Here is a 22019-nt window from a genome sequence, read left to right on the forward strand (position 1 = left end):
AGCAGAAAGCCTCATCTTTCTCCCACGGAACAGCTGGTAGTTTCAAACTGCTGACCTTGCGGTTCGCAGCCCAATTGGTAACCAGTACGCTACCAGAGCTCCTTTGCTAGATGTTGCTAATGAAAGAAATTGTGTATTTATGTAAACTGTTTGACCTGCTCAATTTTTCTACAAATCTAAAGCTGTTCTAAAGAACATAGTCTACGAACTAAAAACAAAACAAAAAAACCTTGGCAATAATTGGAAATAATTCTATCAACCATTTATCATTCATTACTCTAGTCTAGAGACTTAAGCCCTCGAATGGGATATCCTATTGCATAATTCAATTCTGCATTTACCAAAGCCCTAGCATGTATGTTTCTGACACTTAACTGCTGGCTAATACTGAGTCGATTCTGACTCACAAAACCATAAACAGGGTTTCTGAGACTATAAATCTTTAGGGAAGCAAACAGTCATCTTTATCTCACAGAGTGGCTGGTGGGTTTGATGTACCAACTTTGTAGTCAGAAGTCCAGTGCTTATCCCACAGTACCACCAGGGCTCCTTTGGCTATAAAAAAAATTAACAAAATATGGTTCAAGGCCTCACTGGAGATAAAAAGACATTTTTAAGGCAATTAATATTCTACAATGTAAGCAGAACTGTAGAAAACAGTAAGAGGGATCTGGGAAGACTTCACAGAGAAGTGTAACAAAGGAAAAACAAGAAACATTTTAGCAGAGTCGGCTTTTTTATAAATGTGTGCCTCTAAGAACTTTCCTGTTCTGGGGGACTTTGTTTTTCCTGAAAATGAATGCAGGAGTGATCATAGCTGTTGGCAAGTAAAAATACAGCAGCAGCCAATAATTTATTTACCACTTATTTATTCTTTATAATAATGCTATAACTGTGCATTGCTATAAAAAATATACTTGAGAAAATGCCAAATGTTCTAAAATGATTGCAAATATAAAGGAATTTTGTATGTTTCAAAGTAGGTGGATTAAATAAACATGTAAATATACCAAAATGAAGTTGGCATTGAAAGATGATACCTAGAGTCGGCACTCAAGAAATGATGACTAAATGAATAAAATCATGGGAAATGACTATTTTATAATTCACCCATTTGTTTCAAAGATCCTGAGAAACTACTTCTTAATTTATATGGCTGTAAACTCAGGGTGGTGGCTCCATACGATATGCACTGAACTGCGAACCACAAGGTACTCAGTTCAAGCCTGCCAGCCACTCGGAGGGAAAGATACGGCTTTCTGCTTCCGCAAAGATCTGAAGACTCAGAAACCCTATATAGGGTCCCTGAGTGGGAACTTACTCCACCACACTTATCAATAACAAACTCATAAGGAAGTTGATAGGAGAAAAGCACTTAGCACTAAGTATCTCCTCTGACGGGGGCATATCAGAGAGAGGGTCACTGTATATATTACCAAATTTAATCTTCAAAATAACCCTTCAGATGAGAACCTCTTTAAATCTTTTCTAGAGAAAGCCCATACTCAAGATTTCCATAACTTGCAAGGGAGCAGCATTGGAACCTCTGTCCATCTGAGATGAAAGCCCAGAGTCTTAGCACAGCTCCACTAGTAGTTGTAACAAGGTAAAACTAACTCTGTTCCTTTCCACACAAAGCAGTCTGGTGAGTATTTCTAATCGTTCCTTTACTATGATTATGTTCATTTAATAGTTCAGGGCAAGATCAAAGTACATTTCTAAATTGCAGTATCTAATTGACAATTGATTTACTAGTTAGCCCAGTGCTGGGCAAACAACACTCAAAGAGTAATTCCACGTGTCAATTAACATCCTTACTTTTAGTGTGATTCGATTCTCAAAGTCACTCGTTTACTCCTGCTCAGGTAACACAAGCTAGTTGTATGAGCTCTCTTCTTCCCATTGTGCTGTGACCTTAGGTTTACAAGGTAACAGGCTTGTGAGGTTGACTATCCCAAGAGGTCCCAGAGCACTATAAATGGGGCTGACAATTTACTGGGCTTCTTCTGATTCTATGTCACCTTGGGCACGCACATACTACTTCTTCGAGTGTAATTTGGAAGAGAAACACTGTAATGGCTTTGCCGACGTGACAAGACAGTTAAAGAATCGAAACTGTGAAATAGGAACTTTGCCCGCCCAAGAGCACTCGTTAAAATTTCTAGGTTCTCGGGCCAGCATTCGTCTGATAGCAAAAAAGGCGCGGGCCTGGGACTTGCAGGAGACGAGCTGCCGCCTCCTGGTGCATCTCGGGAAGGGCTCCCGCCTCGGTCAGCCCGCGAACGCACGCCCGCCAGCCCCAGCTGCCCAGTCTCCCAGCCCCTTTCCACCGCCGCACCCAGAGCCAAGGCGGCGGAATGAACAGCAACCGGCCTTCGTCACAGCTGAGTTGCATCGGGTTCACGGAAGCCTTCGCCGGGTTCCTCCAAACCCGGAGTCTTTGTTCCCGTATATATCCTCAGTCCTATTTCTCCCGCCGTAAAACCGGTTTGCGGAATATCCTCGACAGGCCCTATATGAAACATCCAGCCCCGACTTGAGGGCACTGGGACGAGCATTCATAGAGGAAGCTTGGGGCCCCTTAAGTTTAACTTTGGGGGGAAGAAAAAGACTTGGCGTTGGGCCCGCCACCCCCATTCTCGCTGTAGGCGGGAGGCTCCCTCCCGCGCAGCAGCTTGCGCGGGCTCCGCAGAGCGCGCTGGCCGCGGCGGGGCGGGGCGCGGCGGGGTGCGGCGGGGTGCGGCGGACGGCCCGGGGCCTACACGTGGTGGCGACCGCTCTCTCCCGGCCCTAGAGGGCCGCAGCGCCTGTGGGAAATGGGGATTACCAGCCCAGGTCAGCTCCAGAGACGGGTCTGACCCCTAGGGTGCCACGATTTGTGGTGAGGGAGAGAGGAAGCGATCACACGATCGGACCACAGCATTCCCAGAGCTTCTAGGCCCCGGCTGGGCAGCGCGATGGGGGATGACCCAGCCAGCGGGGAGGGTGTTGCAGCGGAGCAGACAACGGGAGTATCACATACCTTGATCGGCGGGCTTCAACCCAGTGCAAGATGCCTTTCCCGAGATTGGTCACGCTGAGAGACCCCAACCAGCCTCTGGTGGTCCCGGGGACTGGAGACGGGAGTCGCACGTGGCGCGCTAGAGCTATGTTTACATTCTGCAGCCGCTCCACGTTGTGCTGCCGACCTCTCCTCCCATTGGCCGGACTGTCAAGCCAGGCTGCGCTCCTCCCGAAGGGGGGCGGGCCCTCCTGGTCTCCGAGACTCTCAAGTAGAAGCGGTTTCCCTTGAAGCCTGGGCGCACCACTGGATGGCCACATTTGGTAGGCTTTATGCTGCCCGAGTTGCCTCCACCTGGTCTGAGACTGAGTCGGGGCCAAGCCACGGGCCGACACAATTGGGAACGAGGAGCTAAGGGTGAATGGAGTTAAGGAGTACTGGCGGGAGATGCGGACAGCCGGTACAAGTGAGCAGGGGCTTCTGAGAGACTTTACACCGTCAAGACGAGCCGGTAGGCGAAGTGGAGCGCGGGTGGAGGGGCTCCTGGATGAGAGCGTAGGCTAGGAGCCCTGCGTTTCCTCTAGTCTGCTTTGGCGCGGACTCTTGCGCAGGGCGCGGCGCGGCGCAGCGCGCGGGACTGCTAGCGGGCGCGGGGGAGGGGAGCGCGCAGTCCGGAGGTGTCACTCTGAGGCGCATGCGTGCGGGGCGGGCCCGGCCCGGCCTATATATTGGGTTGGCGCCGGCGCCAGCTGAGAGCCGAGCGGTAGCGGGTCTGTAGGTGAGAGGGGACTGGGTGGGAGGCTGGGGTCGGGTAGGGATTGAGAAAAGGAAAAGTCCCGCTGAACCAATACATCCCTTAGGCGGGAATCTGAAGGAGAAAAACTGGAGTGCTGTAAACTAGGGGACTGGGTCCGCGCGTTCCGTCCCCGTCAGGACTCTGGGCAGGGGAAGCGGGGTGGCGGGCGTGAAGGACTGCCCTCCGTAGGAGGCCACAGAAAAGCCTTTCATTCTCGGGAGATTCTCAATCGCACCCTCACTTGGGGAACTATCTCGCGGGAGAGCGGATAGGGTCTGGGTCCGCTTCACGGGGACAGAAGTTCCCCGACCATCCCAGTTTCCCCCTCTTTGACCCCTTGCTCTTCTCCCTTCCCCTCTGGAGTTGGGGTCCCGGTATCCACTTCCAGGCGGTAAGCTGGGGTTGGAAAGGAGGGAAAAGAGACTGGAGGACGTGACACCAGCCTCAGTTGCCTCCGCCCCCTGCTTCCCCGCCACCGCCGCTCTCCAAATTGGCGCGGAACCGGCTCCTCACCGCGCTTCGCCGCCACTGCCCCCTCTCCGGGGGGAGGGGAGAGCTGCCCAAGCCCCGGCTCTGGGTATAAGGGGGTGAGGGTGGAGGACCCAGAAAACACCCATTTAGGGAAGCTCTGCCTCCCTGTGCACTCCAGGTTCAGGGGGTGCTTTGTGAATTTTTTAAGACATTCGTGTTCTGGAAATACAGACATGTGCCCGAAATTAATTACCATAAAATTAACATGGTCCAAAATTCAGCCTTGTAAAATGGCTCAAGCCATCTCCTAGGGACTTGGCTGGAACCCTTGAATCAGAATCTATTGGCAATGGAATATGAACGACAGTGTTTTCCTCCCATCTTTCCAGGTTTCACACACCTGAGAGGAAGAGAATGTCAAGACGCAGGTAAATTTTTTTTTTTTTGATTTGGAGACGTGTTTCAACGTTAGCTGCTGTATTTAAAACGCGTTACTTACTAATTAAACTTCCTTTTTAAAATTTCACCACAGTAGCCGTTTGCAAGCTAAACAGCAGTCCCAACCCAGTCAGCCAGATTCCCCTCCAGAAACCCAGGTAATCCAGGCCAAGAAGAGAAAAACAAGCCAGGTGAGTTGAGGGGAGGGAGACATTGATTGACTGATTCATTAATTCCTTACTGGCGCTTAGCTTACCGGTCTTTTTTATTTTCCAGGATGTCAAAAAAAGAAAAGAGGAGGTCACTAAGAAACATCAGTATGAGATTAGGGTAATGTCAAACTGCTGGCTTTGAGGAAAACAAATACTAGATAAGACAAAGAATGCAATTATGTGTTATTGCTTTGCAATAGAAAGATTCCTCTGATCCTTTGACTTTTAATGCTCCTAGAGGTCAACAGGAAGGTGCTTATCTTTGGGCAGTTTGTAGGCGCTGGAATCTTACAGCTGCAAAATAAATTTGCCTTAAAGCAGCTGGTTTGATTCTTTGTAGGTCCCTCCCTCTTGGAGCTCTGTCCCATGTACTGCTCTTTGTTCCCTCTGCCTCGTACGCATAAAGGAGATCACTGACAGTCTGGCGCTATCCCTTTGCCTTCCAATGTATTGTACAGAACGCACCTCAGGGACAGCACTTCCTATTGAAACCAGCATTGATAAGAGTAATGGGTCCTTTATGTAACTAATTCCAAGTGTATGATCTTGAAAGTGATTAGTATTTTAAACTGCAGAGGAAGTTGTGTTGCTATTCCTTTTCTCCTCCAATGCCTAATTTCTTATTAGAATTGTATTTGTTGTCTAAAACAAATGTGTTACTCTTTATGTACTGATATGAGCTGTATCTTATTTAAATGCCAACTTAAATTGGCTAGATTGTCAGCTCTGTTAGCAAACAATGGTGTTGGTGGGGGAGGGGACAGGACTACAGATAGTTTAGAAATATTAGCTTTCATTTATGAAAGATCCAGGACAAAAGCTGGTTTCCTGTTGCACAAAGTTTTTTTGTTTGTTTTTTAATGACAGAATTGTTGGCCACCTGTATTATCTGGGGGGATCAGTCCTTGCATTCTCATTGAAACACCTCACAAAGAAATAGTAACAAGTGACTTCTCCAGATTTACAAATTACAGATTTAAAAATCTTTTTATTAATCCTTCACCTTTGCCTGATTTAAGGTAAGAAAAACTTAACGCTATTTTATATTAAAGCCTAAACCTTTCACATATTTAATATATGGCACTGTTTTGAGTAATTTTTTGCTACCTTTATAAAATACACAAACATACTTAAAAATAGCTTTCTTTACTAATATTTAAGCATTTTACTTGTGAATGCAGTACTGCCATTGGCAAATGGTACAGGTATGTGGAACATTGATTTATAAAATTATTGTAATTTATCTAAAATGAGAGCATTCTTACATACATTTTCACTAGATATAGCAAGTCTTTATCATCTTAGTAAGATCTATATTCAGGCAGTGTTTTTGGCCCATGAGTATGGATAAGAGGTATGTGGTGGTAGGTGGTGTGCCACACAGTCGGTTCAGACTCATTAGCAATTCTGTATAGGGTTTCTAAGGCTGTAAATCTTTCCTGGAGCAGAAAACCTCATCTTTCTTCCTTGGAGCAACTCTTAGATTGAAACTACTGACCTTGCGGTTAGCAGTCCAACTTGTAATCTAGTACGCTACCAGGGATCCTTATGGCTAAGAGGTATAACAAAATACGTAGTGTAGCAACTTATTTTTGGTTTTAAAAATCAGAGTAATGGAATAAGATACCTTAATTCACCCCAATCCTGGTACTTCATTTCCTTACCGCTATTATAGGTGACCCTACAATAAGTAGCCTTGGTGGTAAAGTGGGTTACACATTGGTCTGCTAACCACAAGCTCAGCAGTTCAAACCACCAGCCACTTGAAGGGAGAGTTTTCTGTTCCTGTAAAGATTTACACTCAGAAACCCTTCATAGGGACACTATAAGTTGGAATTGACTCAATGGCAGTGGGTTATGGATTTTTTTTTTTTTTTTTTGTCATAGTGGGTTATGAATTGAGCGGTTAACTTCAAGGTTAGCAATTAGAATCTACCAGCTGCTACACAGGAGAAAGGTGGGCTTTCTGTTCCCATAAAGACAGGCAGCCTTGGAAACCCTATATAGGGCACTATGGAACAGACTCAATGGCAGGCAGCCACCACTGACTTTCTCGTTGCAGATGACTGAGACTTGTATCTACTATAGTGTTGCTCTATAGCAAACTTAGTCAATTTAAACAGAAACCTTATAAATTTTTGATAAGTGGGAATTACAAAGCATTCTTGAAATTATCTTCAAGTGCTAAAGAAATGACTTCTAAAACTTAATTTCATAATTAACCTTAAGTGCTTTCCCTTCCTAGTTCAAATGTATAACATGATTTCAATGTCTGAAAGTTGGGTTTATTTTATGTAAAAGATCATTTGTATATTTTATGTTGTTACGTGACATCAAGTCAGTTCTGACTCATAGCGACCCTATATCTAGGATTTCTGAGGAGTGACTGGTTCGAACTGCCAACCTTGCAGTCCAGTGCATTAACCTACAGCATCATACAATGTATATCTTTCCCATCCCCTTCTTATAGCTGGGGATGTTCAAATGAAGTTTGGCAAAATATGTTGAAAAAAGAGACCAGATATGTTCATGACAAACATTTTGAAGTTCTGCATTCTGACTTGGAACCACAAATGAGGTCAATACTCCTAGACTGGCTTTTGGAGGTATGTTCCAGTAATAAAAATTACTATTGTCTCTGTATAATGAGAAAATACTTAGATGTACAATTAACTTCCTTGGTGTCTTCAGTTAAGGTATACTATCTATTGCTTGCAACCATCTTTTTTGGGAGGAGTCCTGGTGTGACCCTGTAAAATAAGCATTGTAATGATAACTTCAAAGTTAGTGTTTTAAACCCACCAGCCGTGGAGGGTCAGAGAAAAAGAGGAAGATCCCCAATGAGATGGATTGGCCATGTGGCAGTATCCATGGACTCAAGCGTGGCAACAGTAGTGAGATGGGCCCAGGATCGGGCAATGTTTCATTCTGCTGTGTATAAGGTCGCCGAGCCAGCACCAGCTTGATGGCACCTAACAACAACAACATAAGTCAGAACTGATGTGACAGCACTTAAAAATACTATAGTTGATGGTACCAAAGCAAAAAATTGACTATCTGTAAGATGAAAATCATAAAGACCCAGCCACTACATCCCATACAACCCAAACCCAACTCAGAATTCCTGGTATCAGTGGATATTGCTATATACAGTGAGCTCTAGGTATTGAGAATATTCAAAATATGCAGAATGTTCAGTTGACAGGGTTTTGATTTCTATGCAAAGTGAAGAGCCAGGACTAGGTTTCATGGCTCTTGGAAGGCCTTTCTGCATCATTAAAATCAAAATATGGTTTGTAATCCTGATTTCTGTGTTCTAAGCCATTGTTGTTAAGTGCCATCAAGTCGATTCCAACCCACAGCGACCCTGTATAGGGTTTCCTAGGAGCAGCTGGTGAGCTTGAACTGCTGACCTTGCAGTTCAAACGGCTCTGCAGTCTGGCGCATTAACCCAGAGCACCACACCAGGACTCCTGGTTCTGAGCCATAGATGATTTGAATATCCAGAAGCCCTAGGCTCTACGTAGCGTCACTTTACTATATGCCTCTTTCTTTTCAGAAATGCACTTTACTATATTTAAAAGAATAAGTGCTGTTTCTGACTCATAGCAACCTGGTACGGGGTTTCCAAGGAGCAGCTGATGGATTTGAACTGATTATGATCCTAAACTCCTTATAGATCTGTACCAGAATTCTCTCTTGTTTAGGCTCATTCCTTTTTCTCTGGATTATAATTTTAACAGTCTCTAAAAACTATTGATGAAATTATTTGTATTAGTGGCAAACTGGTTTTTCTTTAACTTAGGTATTAGCTCTGTAGCCTTCAAAATTGATAGATGTGATACAGTCTATAGAAGAAAACGAGGCCTTTCAACAGAGTTGATCTCAGAAACTCTACGAAAGTCCACAAACTACAAAATGTCCTTTGAGTCTGGTCATTTATTCCTTACTCTGACCAAAAGGGAAGCTTGTATTTCAATCATGTGAGTGCAAGAAAATTATTGTTTTTGGGTGCTGTTGATCGACTCCGACTCATAGCGACCCTGTATAGGGTTTCTGACTGACCTTGTGGTTTGAAGTCCAGTAGTTGAGCCTATGGCACCACATTAGGAGTCCAAGAAAATAGTTGGGTTTTTATGAGTCCTGGGGTGGCACTGTAGGCACAAGCGATGAATTGTTAACTTGCAAGGTCGGCAGTTCAAACCCACCAGTTGCTCCTAGGAAACCTATACAGGGTCACTATGAGTTGGAATCAACTCAACGGCACTTAACAAGGATAATAGAAACAACTTCAACATTGTTATACTGGGTTTTTTTTTCCTTTTTAAGCTAAGTTAGTTTTTACCCAGTTGCTGTCCATCAAATTTATTCCTGTTCTTCCTTAAATATATGACTATGCAAGACCACAAAAATAAAATACATACCAGTGTTAAACCTAAATTTATGATATATTCTTTTAGTCTAAGAATGCAAGGATGGTTTAACATTTGAAATTAGAAATCTAATAATTTACCTCCATGGTAGTTTTCATAAGATCTGAATGGATGCTCAGGGCATTTTTTGAAATTCATATTCACTTTTTTTTTTTTAACTTTTTATTTTGAATTGAGTCATAGTGTACATGAGAAAACATTGGTTTTACGCTCATATTTTGTTTCATTGCAATGATTACAATCCCCTCCACGCGAGGGGGAGATGGATGTACACAAAAACGTTCAGGAATATATAATAATTTAAACAACCAAAGGGCACCTTCTGCAAGCCTGCCTCTTGGCCACTAGCATATACTCATTCGCTCTTGATTTCAAAATATATCCTAAGAAATCTCTAGCCTTCTGTTTATTCATCTGTAAAGTGAGAACAATAATGGTACATTTATTGTATTCTTTATTTCAAGAAAATTGTTGTTTTCAGGTGCTGTTGGTCAATTCTGACTCATAGAAAAAAATAATACAATAAAGATTTGGTCAATCACCAACTTAATATTCTTCTATAGTTACTAGCCAATGCAGTGTGAAGTGAAAATATTAAAAGGAACAAAGTTGGGACTTTAGAGGTTAATGTCTACCTAGAATGAAGAGACTCAGCTGAAACTATAGAATTAAAAAGAATTTAAGTGAAGCATGAAAAAGTACCCACGTATCAGCAATAATCAAGTTGTTAAGTGCCGTGGAGTCAGTTCTGACTCATAGCAGACCTTGTATAGGGTTTCTGAGTAGCAGCTGATAAGTTTGCAGTTCAAACTGACCCTGAGGATCAAACCAACATTGCGGTTGAGCATTTCTTCTATAGTACGTCAAAGTTTGTGGGGAAAATTGAATTTTTCCACAAATTTTCTGAATCCCCCTCGTATAGCCTCTTGGTGGGGCAATGTGTTCAGCTTCTCACTGAAAGTTTGGTGGTTTATGTTGCTCGGGCTTGCCCTGGACAAAAGTCATGGTGATCTACTTCTGAAAAATCAGGCATTGAACACCCCATGGAGCACAGGTCTATCTACCACACCTGGGGTCACCATGAGTTGGAAGACTTGAAAGCAACTGGTTTATTAGCACATACTAATATTTTCTCCTTCTTAGCTTTGGAATCTATTTTTTTTTTAAAAAATGATTAGGTAAGGACTATTCTAAAGTGGAGTCCTTGTGTGGCCCTGTGGGTTACTGCAGCAGACTGCAAAGCCGTTTGAACTGCTCTGTCGGTGGTTCAAGCTCACCAGCTGCTCCTCGGAAATCCTATACAGGGTCTCTATAGGTGGGGTTCAACTCAACGACACTTAACAATAACAACATTCTAAAGTGTATGCTAAGCGATGACATTCTAATTTTGTGGACTTTTTAAAATAATATTTAAATGCTTGGATTCTTCTCTAGGTATGTGAAGTATACACACTTCATAGGGAAACCTTTTATCTTGCACAAGACTTTTTTGATAGATTTATGTTGACACAAAAGGATGTAAATAAAAATATGCTTCAACTCATTGGAATTACCTCTTTATTCATTGCTTCCAAACTTGAGGTAAGTTCTCAAAGGTTGTCCATAGATACATTTATTCCAAACTTTTCAATGTTTTTAAAAATTAACATGTTAATCCCAGAGTCTACTATTATTTTTTAATATTTATTCCTTTGGTGAAAACTGAGTAGGTTTTTTTTCCTTACTGTAGTTTTTCAACGTTATTGTGAGAATAGAATAGATCATAATTTCTAGTCTATTAGATAATCTGAACCTTTTGATTCTGGAATTGTATCTGTTCTATGGTTCATTCTGCCAAACATATCCTTACATACATAATTAGACACATGGAGCCAATAGAATTCTTGTGTAAAACTAAATGAGCAGTCAAAGGAAACTAAAGCTATGTTGGGTTACAATAGTGGTCTCTGCAGCCAAATATTTCTCTATCTGGTGGTGGTGCCATGATAGAAGGCAATAGAAGGCAACTCTTTTCCTGAGACTTTCTTTCACACAATCTCAAACAAATCCAAAAAAAAAAAAAAAAAAAGTTTTCTTCACTAGTACATTACAGATATCTAAAATGTTTGCCCCTTGTATTGTTCTACGGATAGGAAAGGAATTATGGTCACACATCATTTTTCTTAACTGTATTTTTCTTTAGAATGTCTCTTTTTTGAGATTTAAAAGCTATCTCCATATTCTACCAAGTTTGATGAATACATTTATATTTGGTGTATCCTTACCTTGGAGTCCTGATGTGGTGCTGCAGGTTAATACATTGGACTGCAAGGTTGGTTTGAATCGCAAAGTCAGTTGTTCAAGCTCACCAGCCGCTCTCAGAAACCCTATACAAGGTCACTATGAGTCAGAACTGACTTGACAGCACTTAACAACAATCCTTACCTTAAGTCATACTTTGTTTCACATACCTTGCTAGACTGAAATCCTAACTATTTAGCCGGTTCTCAAGCATCTCTTTGTTCTTTCAGTTGTACTTCATTGGACTTCTTAACAATACAAAATATTTTTTGAATAACCATACCAGAGTGAAGAAATGTTTTTGGTTTCTAGAGGGCCTGTTTGGGGCCACACCAACAAATTAGGCAGTCTTAAAATTCTTTTGGCTCTTGTATTTTTATAAAGTGAAATGATCAGTTGTGACTCTCTAGTCATTAGCTATGAAAATAAGCCATTATACTTAATACAGTGGCTAATGTAGATATCTTTGAAAAATATTTTTAAATATGAAGTGGTTTTAGCTATTGTAGAATTATTTTGGATAGTCTATTAAGATTTATAATCATTTTGTGAAAGGAGTCTATTTTTAAAATGCATCTATGTGGTTACTCTGATTATTTCAATCACAACCTCAATTGTGCTAAGTAAAAAATTTCATTTTAAAGGAAATCTATGCTCCTAAGCTCCATGAATTTGCGTATGTCACTGATGGTGCTTGCAGTGAGGAGGAAATCTTGAAGATGGAACTTTTTATATTAAAGGTAATAACTTCATCTTTAGTATTTGCAGTTGCAACTTAGTAACACTAGTTATTACTGAATTTCAAACACTACAATGTGTAAAGCACTGGACTGCAAGGTCAGTTTGAACCACAAGATTGGCGGTTCAAATTCACCAGCCACTCCTTGGAAACCCTATACAGGGTCACTGAATCAGAATCAACTCAGAAGCACTTAACAATGTATAAAATCTAAACAGATTCTAGGATCCAGTTCTAAGAAGTTAATGCATTGACATACTAAGTTGTTATGTTTAGGAGGGGAATTTGTGAGTGACTTTTATCCTCTAAACCGTAGTTTTTTTAAATTACCTTTAAAGTTTTTCTCATACTGAGGATATATATTTTTCTAATTTAAAAGTGATTAAAAACAACCACTTTCAGTCCATGTAGATACTTAGTGTAGCATGTACATATAAAGGAGCTCAGTGGTACTGTGAGTAGGCATTGGGTTGCTAACTGCAAGCCCATAATGATTTTCAAATCTTAGTTCTTATTTTCTCGTCAGCAGATAGAATTAGATTTCTTGCCTTTATTTTTTCTTTATGCAGAGAAAGGGCTATTAATATAATAGTGGTGGCAAGAAATGAAAGTGTTTAATCTGGTCTTCAATTAGAGATTACCAAAATAAATGTTAGTTACTTAAAGGTATACAATTAAATTTGGACATCATAGGTAATATAAAGAAAACAATTGATAAATTACTTCGTATACAAATACCTCTAAACATTGATTGATAGGTCCGTTAGAATGAGATCCTGTTAGCATTTGATACAATTTTAATTTTTAAAATGCTACCCAGATACAGTTTATCCAGACTGAGATTTGAAGTATAGCTGACTACAAAAAGAAAACGTATAGAGAATATGGAATTTTACTGATGGTCCTGCAAGCATTCAGACTTGCATCACAACTGTCTGACTCCTTCCTAATTGTTTCAGGCATCTTGTAATTATTGAAGTCCCAGGGTTTGCTGGAGGGAAAAATATTTTTGTTGGGGCTTGGTTTCTTTTATTTTGTTTTTTAACTTTTCTTGTTTGACCAGAATCTATTAGATGTTACTGAAAGAAGGAAAAAGATTGATCAGTTCTTAAAAGATGCAAATGGAATTAGTTCTGAAAAAGTTGCTGAGTACAGTTAAAAGGACAATTTTAATAACGTAACAAACAGAGTTGAGAGACCAGGGATTGCAAGAAACTGGAAAAGCACAAATGGAACAGTTCAGTGGGGAATAATAAAGCAATCTTTATCAATAACATGGAGCCCTGTTAAAGTCTGTAGGATAAACATTGGACAAGGTGGTCGGTGGTTTAAACTCACCAGTTGCTCCTCAGAAACCCTATACAGGGTCGCTATGAGTCAGAACCAACTCAACAGCACTTAACAACACAACAAAAACAAGTTTTATAAAACACAAGCAGCGTTGGATTATGTCTGAGTAAACAAAGTTCTATAGAATGTGGTAAGTGTACCTGCATTGATTAACAAGCATTTTAAAATTTCATTAACAGGCTTTAAAATGGGAACTCTGTCCTGTAACAATCATCTCGTGGCTAAATCTCTTTCTCCAAGTTGATGCCCTTAAAGATGCTCCAAAAGTTCTTCTACCTCAGTATTCTCAGGAAAAGTTCATCCAAATTGCTCAGGTACTGACATTTTTATTGTATATATGCTGATGCTATAGTTAATGATAGGATTTGTGATATATATATGCAATATAACAAAATAACAGCATACTGGATTAAATTCACTCATTAAATGACTAGAACAAACCTTGGTACTTAAAACTCTGTTCCCAGTATTGATGCTGCTTAATAGTTCTAGAAAACAAAGTCTTTAAATCTCTATGAGTACTTTTCATTCTTTAGTAGTTAGCTAAACCAGGGACTTTAAATACTTATTTTTCATATAAGGGAGGTATTTTCCAGCAGACTTTATAATGGTACAAAATTTTTCTGTATAATTATCTCACTCTTTGTATTTGAGTACATAGGCTAGCCCTATTTAAGGTACATATCAAAATTTAAATCACTCAGTTATATAAGGTTTTTTTTTTTAACTTCATAATAAACTTTTGTAGGTGAGAATTACAGCCTTGGTGTGTGGTACTGTAGGATAAGCCACAAGGCTTGCCGTTCAGACCCACCAGTTGCTCTCAGAAACCCTATACAGGGTTGCTAGGAATCAGAACAGACTGGATGGTATACAACAAGGTCAAAATAGAACAAACGATAAAAAGTGACTAGAGGGAAATGCCTTGTTTCCTTGAAGGCTGTCAAAAAAATATAAAGTGAAGAAAATCTATATTCTATATTGTTGTTGTTATATGCCAGGGAGTCGGTTCCGACTCACAGCAACCCTACACAGTGTTTCCGAGGCTGTAAATCTTTATGGGAGCAGACCGCCTCATCTTTCTCCCACGGAACTGCTGGTAGTTTCGAACTGCTGACCTTGAGGCTCGCAGCCTGATACGTAACCACTATGCTACCAGAGCTCCTATATTCTATATAGGCTGTGAAAATCTTGGAAAAAACTTTCTAATGAAGACTTACTAAAATCTTCGGACATAATTCCAGATTGTCATAGGCAGTTATACCCTTTTGATAGAGAAGAAAAAACTTTTGATAAAGGTGATAAATAATGTGAAAACTGTTTCTAGAAATATATTTTTTCACTTGTAATTCTTCTACTCCTGTTTCTATCTTGTGGACCAATGAAGAAAGTAAGTTTTATTCCACAGGAGTGAAGGTATCACCACAGATTTCTAAAAATAAAGGCCTTTTACTCCATCCCTTGCTACTTGTTCAACCTTCTTATTGCTTGGATGATAATCCCTCTTAAACATGTTCCCTTCTAGTCTGTTTCACTGTTAGTCTGAAGGATCATTCTTTAAAATCCTCCAGTAGACTCAATAATTTACCCTATGAAGTCCTGGTGTGGCACTGTGGGTTAATGTGCTAGGCTGCAAAGTCAGTTTGAACTGTAAAGTCACCAGTTCAAGCTTACCAGCTGCTCCTTGGAAACCATATACAGGGTCGCTGTGGTTCAGAACCAACTCAACAGCACTTAACAACAACAAAGTTCTGATTTCTATTTTTGAATGCCCTTGCTGCTGATCTAATTTAGGCCACGTGCCTCTCCTGCTTTTTCAATTTTAAATAGTGAAGAAAATACGTTATTTATTTGTATACTTCCATTTACTTCTTTTTTTTTTTTTTTTTAACACACCTTAGTTGTATACTACTTCATTTCAAAGGAATGAAGTGCTGTCTCACTTAGCTTTGCAAATACTGTTCATATATACAAAACATTCTCTATCTCAATCCTCTGGCTACTTTGTCTTTTAAGACTCAGTTAAGCCATCAGGAGCCTTCACTGTCTTCCCCAACTGGGATTAGAAACCCTTCCAACCAGTACACATCATAATACTCTTTTACTTGTCTCTTCACTCCCTGAAACACAATCCCAAGATTTGAGTTCCTTTGGGTTGTTGTTGGATCCCTAGAGCTTCAGAAATTCCTGTCATAAAGTCAGTATGTTGTCAAGTTGATTCCAATTCACAGAACCCTACATGTGGGTTTCCAGAGGCTGTAAGTCTTCGCAGGAGCAGAAAGCCTCATCTTTCTCTCAAGGAGCAGCTGGTGGGCTCAAATTGCCAACCTTGTAGTACACAGTCCAGTGCTTGTCCAAGGTCAACATAAGCATTCTAAAATATTAGTTTACTGATGTTTAGTAGGAGCATGTAGTACTCATTCTTCATTTCCTAAAATGCTTGTTATTTTGCTTTTTCCTCTGTTAGCTTTTAGATCTGTGTATTCTAGCCATCGATTCATTAGAGTTCCAATACAGAATACTCGCTGCTGCTGCCCTGTGCCATTTTACTTCTAATGAAGTGGTTAAGAAAGCCTCAGGTAAAACTGCTTATTGTCTCACCAGTTCACAAGTTCTAATGGGACTACTTTATAAACTTTAGCATACTGATAAATAACAAGAAGCTTCAAAAAGTTCATGGAAAAATGGAATTATAAGACAATGAAACTTTCCCATGAAATTTTTGAAGCTGCCGTGTATGAATTTAAAACTTTAGCTGAAACTCTTTAGATTAGAAGCACTTTTCTTCTTTTTATAGCCACAAACAGAAAAATTAAGGTCATATAGTACTTAAGGATATTAGAAGTAAGTTGCCATGATTCACTCTGCTTTACTCTCAGGTTCTTTTGGATTAACAACTTCACATGTAGAAAATATTGGTAAAGAAACTCTGAAGCCCCTTTTCCCTTCAAAATAGTCATTATGAACATAGTTTGAGAGAGACAGTTTGTTTGGGTTTCTTTTAAAATGAGTTTTAAAATAACTTAAAATTTAGAAATAGTACATTATTAGTCTTAAGTTAGTTTCTGATGTAACCTTGACATTTTCTTAAACTTTTCTCAGGTTTGGAATGGGACAGCATTTCTGAATGTGTTGACTGGATGGTACCTTTTGTCAATGTGATAAAAGGTAATAATCCAGTGAAGCTAAAGGCCTTGAAAAAGATCCCTGTGGAAGACAGACACAACATCCAGACACATTCAAATTATCTGATTATGCTGGTATGTTTGGGGTTTTTTTGTTTTGCTTTGCAAGGGAATGGGATGTATTAATATTTGGTGAATCACAGAAACTGATATTAAGGCTGCTATGGAATAATACTTCAGGCAGTTATATGAGACGGCAAAAAGTTCCATGACATACTGATTTCAGTAACTTAGAAATCAAAGAAATAATGTGTGAATTGTCTCAAAACCAGTATCAATTGTCTAGGTAAGAATGAAAATATATGTTTCAAGTCGAACCAGGTATCGTGTATTTACTTGAGTGTCCAGACCTAATATAATGGCCTCTTATATCCACGTAACTATTTAACTGTTTAGGCTGTCAAGTCAATTCCAACTCATAGAGACCCTATAGAGGGTTTCCAAGGAATGGCTAATGGGTTTGAATGTCTGGCCTTGTGGTTAGCAGTCCAGTGCTCAATGGCACTTAACAATAACAATATATATAGTTATAGGCAGTTGAAACTGTTAAGCTTTATAGACATAAAAGGCCATTAATATTAGGTCTGGATACTCTGAAGTAAATACCCAGAAATCTGATTCAGCTTTGTTTTTCTTTATCAATGATTTACCTTAGCTGTTCATCTCTGCATTATTTCTTCACATGTACAGGATGAAGTAAATTACATAAACACCTTCAGAAAAGGGGGACAGTTGTCACCAATAAGCAATGGAGGCATCATGACACCACCAAAGAGCACCGAGAAACCAACAGGAAAACACTAAAGAAGTTAAAACTAAGCAGACATGTTGAAATTGACCAAGTATATGGTAGAATTTCAAACAAATGAACTAATGTTTTAACCCAAACTACTGCTGTAATTAGTCCTAGCCAATTCACAAGTTACATTGGTAACTTTGGGTCAAAGGTCACTTGAAATTGGCACTAAGGAAGAAATTTATTTAATTCCTGTTTTAGCCATGGAATAAACAGCAGTACTTATTTTATGAAGATGACATCGTTCCCAAAGGTGACTAAATAGAAGCCAGCTGCAGTTCATGCCATAGCAACATTTTCCTTGGATCCAGTATTAGTATGTTTATCATAATAAACTAGGAACTTTATTATTGGAGTTCTGGATTAGATAAAATACTACCTTAAAAGGGTACATTAAGAGATACAGTACTTTGACTCTACCTTTTAGATTTTCAGAGTTCTTGCACTCTTGACTAGTGCAAATTTGGTTCTTAAACTATAATTTAAACTTGTTTACAAAGGCTTAGTTATGTAATAAGATAACTAATTTGTCTACAGCTGCTGCTGTTAGCAAGCTGTTATAAAACTTGAATTTTTACAAATGGTAAACGTTAATCTATTTTTAAATTAGTTCATCTGCCTTGCAGTAATGTATTCTTTAACAGTAAGAAGACTTAGATGAACATGGTATTTAAAATGCGCTCTGAACAGTGGGAGTACCAAAGAAATAAACAAGATAAATGCTGTGGTTCCTACATGGGGTTTGGTTTGACAGGTTGCTTTAGTTTTTTCTATGCCACAATTTGGGTGAAAAACTTACTTAACCTTTTAAAACTATTTATATGAAAAAGTCACTTTATCACCCTAAGATGTGCCTAGGGATTTAAAAAAAAAAAAAATTAGTGTGACTACGGCTTTATTTATGTTTCCCAAATTGTTAAGGCCCTTTTAAAAAATTGGCATTGAGCTACGAACAGTGTCAAAGTGATAAAAGTTTTACACTTGACCTAAATGTCTATTTTCTTAAGGCATAAGAGTATTAAATGTATACTGACTCCTGGAAATCTATTTATTACTTTAAGAAAAAACTTGACTTAAGAACTTGCTGTATATATAGACTAGCAACTTCTACCATAAATAAGTTAGAGTTTTGGTGTTTTTTATTATTATTATTATTATTAATTTCAGCCTCAAAAATAGAATTATTTTAAAAAACAAAACCATGGTACTAGATTGCTAGTTTATCCTGTTACCTAACACATGAATTTTTTCTTCTTCTTTTGAAGAAATTATGAGTTTAAGCTATTATGGTATGAAGTCCCCTGTACAATTTTTTTAAAAAACTTAACGTTTGCTTCAGTATTTTGTCTTTAAAAGAAAACACCACTAAATGTGTACATATGTATTATATAAACTTAATCTTTTAATACTGTTTATTTTTAGGTCACTGGTTAAAAAATAAAAGTTGGAAAATTCTGACTGCTCAAAAGTAAAGCTTTGCCATTGCTTGGAGAAACTTTTTTTTTCTTCTCTGTGCTGCTAGCTGTAACACTTCTTCTGGATTGCTTGCATTCAATTCTGTTTGGCCGATAGCTTTGATCTTTCAAAACAGAAAAATGATGTTACTAGCAGTCTGGTAAAAATGAAGTATTGTTCATATACATGATATGAAATTACCCATATTCTTACAGTGAAGTTAGTCTAATGATTAATTGAACCTAAAACCCAATAGTTGTGGGGGGAATTAGCATAAACACTGACTAGAACCACTCTTCATGATGTAAGCACCTAAGTTCATACATGTCTAACTAAGACTAGTAAGAAAAATCTACATAGTAATTTGATACATGATACAGTTTTTACAGTTAAACTGAAATCAAGTATTTCAAGACATCACAATTGTTTCAGGGCTACACTTTTTAATGTACAAAAATATGTAGTTATTACAGTGCTCAGATTTCATGACTAGAAATAACTAGTACCATTCTGCTATGGAGTATTTGGTGAGAGCATATTTTAAGAACTCTGAATCTAACCTAAGATTAAAGTTAGATTGAAGAGGGGGTGGAATTAGAACATTTCTTTGAACAAAGGCTATTCTGACATACGGCTTGAACAGAGAAAAAGACTATTCAGAAGTGATCCACAGACATGGGAGGTCAGGAAGTAGGAAAGATGAAAATTAATATACAATAATGCCTACAGTAAAGGCTGGTAATGTGGTGTAACCAAAGTTTCTTTAAAACATACATGATATTCCAAAGGCTATAAAATTCCAAAGTATAAGACAAATTAGAATAGTCAGGTATTTGAGATGCTATGTGGTTACTAGTCAAAAATATGAGTGGACAAAAGAGGAAACAAATCCTTACAACAAGAATCATTCCCACCCCCTCCACACACAGAGTAGACAGGGATGGGTAACTTGGACATTGGCTACTCAAAATGGGGGGCAGGGAGCTACAAAGGCAAGAAGTGACTGGCTTACAAACTTTCAAGAGGGAACCTAGATCCAGAGGGCCTGGAGGAAGGTAGAATCTCCAGTGAGTAGTATTCAATATGTCTGGGCGGGGCTGATGCAATGAAATGCAGATGGGTCTCATGATACAATAGTGAATAATTGTTATCAGGACTGATTGTAAGGGTTGGAAATGTAAAGGTAGACGTTTTATAGCAAGGAGGGGAGTGATTAACTTTTCAGTCTAGGAGCGGAGGTCCCTAGGACCATCAAGGGAGAAGAGCAGAGAGCAGGACCCTACCCAGAGAAGCAGTGATGCCTGAAATGGAGGCAGAGATGAGCAATGGAGCAGCTGGAGACTAGATACAGAGAGGGAGAGCAACTGTGCTGAAGACCTGGGAGGTGCGGGGGGAAGGATTGCAGGTTATACCCTTTGGTTTGTTGATGATGCATGGAGGGGATTGTAACCATGGCAATGAGATGATATACAATAGAATGAATGTAAAATTAATGTTCTCCCATGTAAAATACCACAATTCACAAAAAACATTTAAGAAAAAAAAAAAAATATATATATATATATATGTATATAAGTGGATGAGTTTACCTAAGGGGGACACAGAATAATGTCCAAGGATCAACCATTTGGGAATACCAAGTTTAAGGAGCAGGTAGGAGACAGATACCCATACGAAAGAAAGACAAAAGAAAAGAGTAAAAATCATGCCTGGGAAACCAAAGGAATAGACTTTTAAGAAAAAGGATACATAAAATAAGGATTTAAAAATATCCACTGGCTTTGGCATTTGATGACCCGTGAGAGCAGGTAAGAGGGTGACAGCAAAAGCCTAACTACTGGGTTGAAGATAATAAGAAAACTAGGCAATGAAGGGACAAGAGGTAACCTGGAGATACAAGTGTAATCAAGAAAAGTGTTTAGGAATGAAATAATTTGTAGATTGTGGGAGAAGTGACACTGTGAATTTAAGCACTGAGCTGCTAAATACTAACTGATCAGCTGCTCCATGGAAGAAAGATGAAACCATGTACTTACGTAAAGATTTACAGCCTGAGAAATCCCATGGAGCAGTTCTAACTGTCCTATCAGAACTGATTGGATACTGGGTTGGGTTTGATTTAAGGGGATAAATTACAGCCTTCCAAATTTTTCACTGAGGAGTGTTATACTTCTGAGTGGAAAAGTAGGCTTTAATAATGAAGAGAATCACTTTATTTTTAAAGTAGGAAACAGGAATTTGAGTACTTATTCCTTATGAGACAATTCTGAAGACTTGCATTATAACAAGGGCCAGCAAGTCTTTTCTGGTATCCTAAGCATGTAAGATGAAGTAACCGAGAATAGAAAAAGTAGAAAATGGATATGAAGATGAAGAAGGGGAAGCCAGTCTAAAATACTCCCTAAGGAGAATGGATTGCTAACTAGTAGGAAACAAAACTATAACCAAGGAACTATCCAAAGTCGGAGACTACAAATAATGCAGTTAATACAGCAAGTTATATTATGAGGTGCCATCAAGTTGGTTCTAACTCATAGCAACTTTATATACAAGAGAAATAAATATGGCCCAATCCTATGTCATCCTCACAATTGTCATGTTTGAGTACATTGTTGCTGCCACTATATCAATCCATCTCATCTGGGGTCTCCTTTTTCACCGACCCTCCACTATGTCAATCCCTTTGATTAGGGGTCACCCTCTTTCAACAACCCAATACTTTTCCAAGCAAGACCTGGGGACTCTTGGGCCCAGAGTCAGTGACGTAGCCACAGAGGACTAGAGTGGAGAGTAAAGCATCCAGCTGATAAGAAGAGAGGGCATATGCACAAGAACACCCACACTTGCAGATAATACCCACTTG

At 39.3% G+C, this 22019-nt stretch overlaps 2 protein-coding genes across 2 annotated transcripts in view; one reads left to right on the plus strand and one right to left on the minus strand.

Moving 5' to 3' along the window:
- The first annotated feature begins 4682 nt into the window (after positions 1-4682).
- Positions 4683-17709, plus strand: CCNE2 (cyclin E2). Its single transcript, XM_006859209.1, has 11 exons — positions 4683-4696; positions 4801-4897; positions 4983-5036; positions 5786-5937; positions 7389-7524; positions 10786-10932; positions 12276-12371; positions 13900-14034; positions 16188-16299; positions 16823-16980; positions 17596-17709. Exons 1-11 carry the CDS (start codon positions 4683-4685, stop codon positions 17707-17709), a joined length of 1215 nt encoding a protein of 404 aa, XP_006859271.1.
- Positions 17710-19163: 1454 nt separating this feature from the next.
- Positions 19164-22019, minus strand: part of INTS8 (integrator complex subunit 8) — an 83289-nt gene continuing 80433 nt past the window's right edge. Inside the window, exon 26 of the mRNA XM_006859210.1 lies at positions 19164-19280. Within this exon, the coding sequence (XP_006859272.1) occupies positions 19164-19280 (117 nt within the window). The remainder of the gene's footprint in view (positions 19281-22019) is intronic.

Source organism: Chrysochloris asiatica, unplaced genomic scaffold (assembly GCF_000296735.1).
Source record: "Chrysochloris asiatica unplaced genomic scaffold, ChrAsi1.0 scaffold00031, whole genome shotgun sequence".
Classification (NCBI taxonomy): Eukaryota; Metazoa; Chordata; class Mammalia; order Afrosoricida; family Chrysochloridae; genus Chrysochloris; species Chrysochloris asiatica.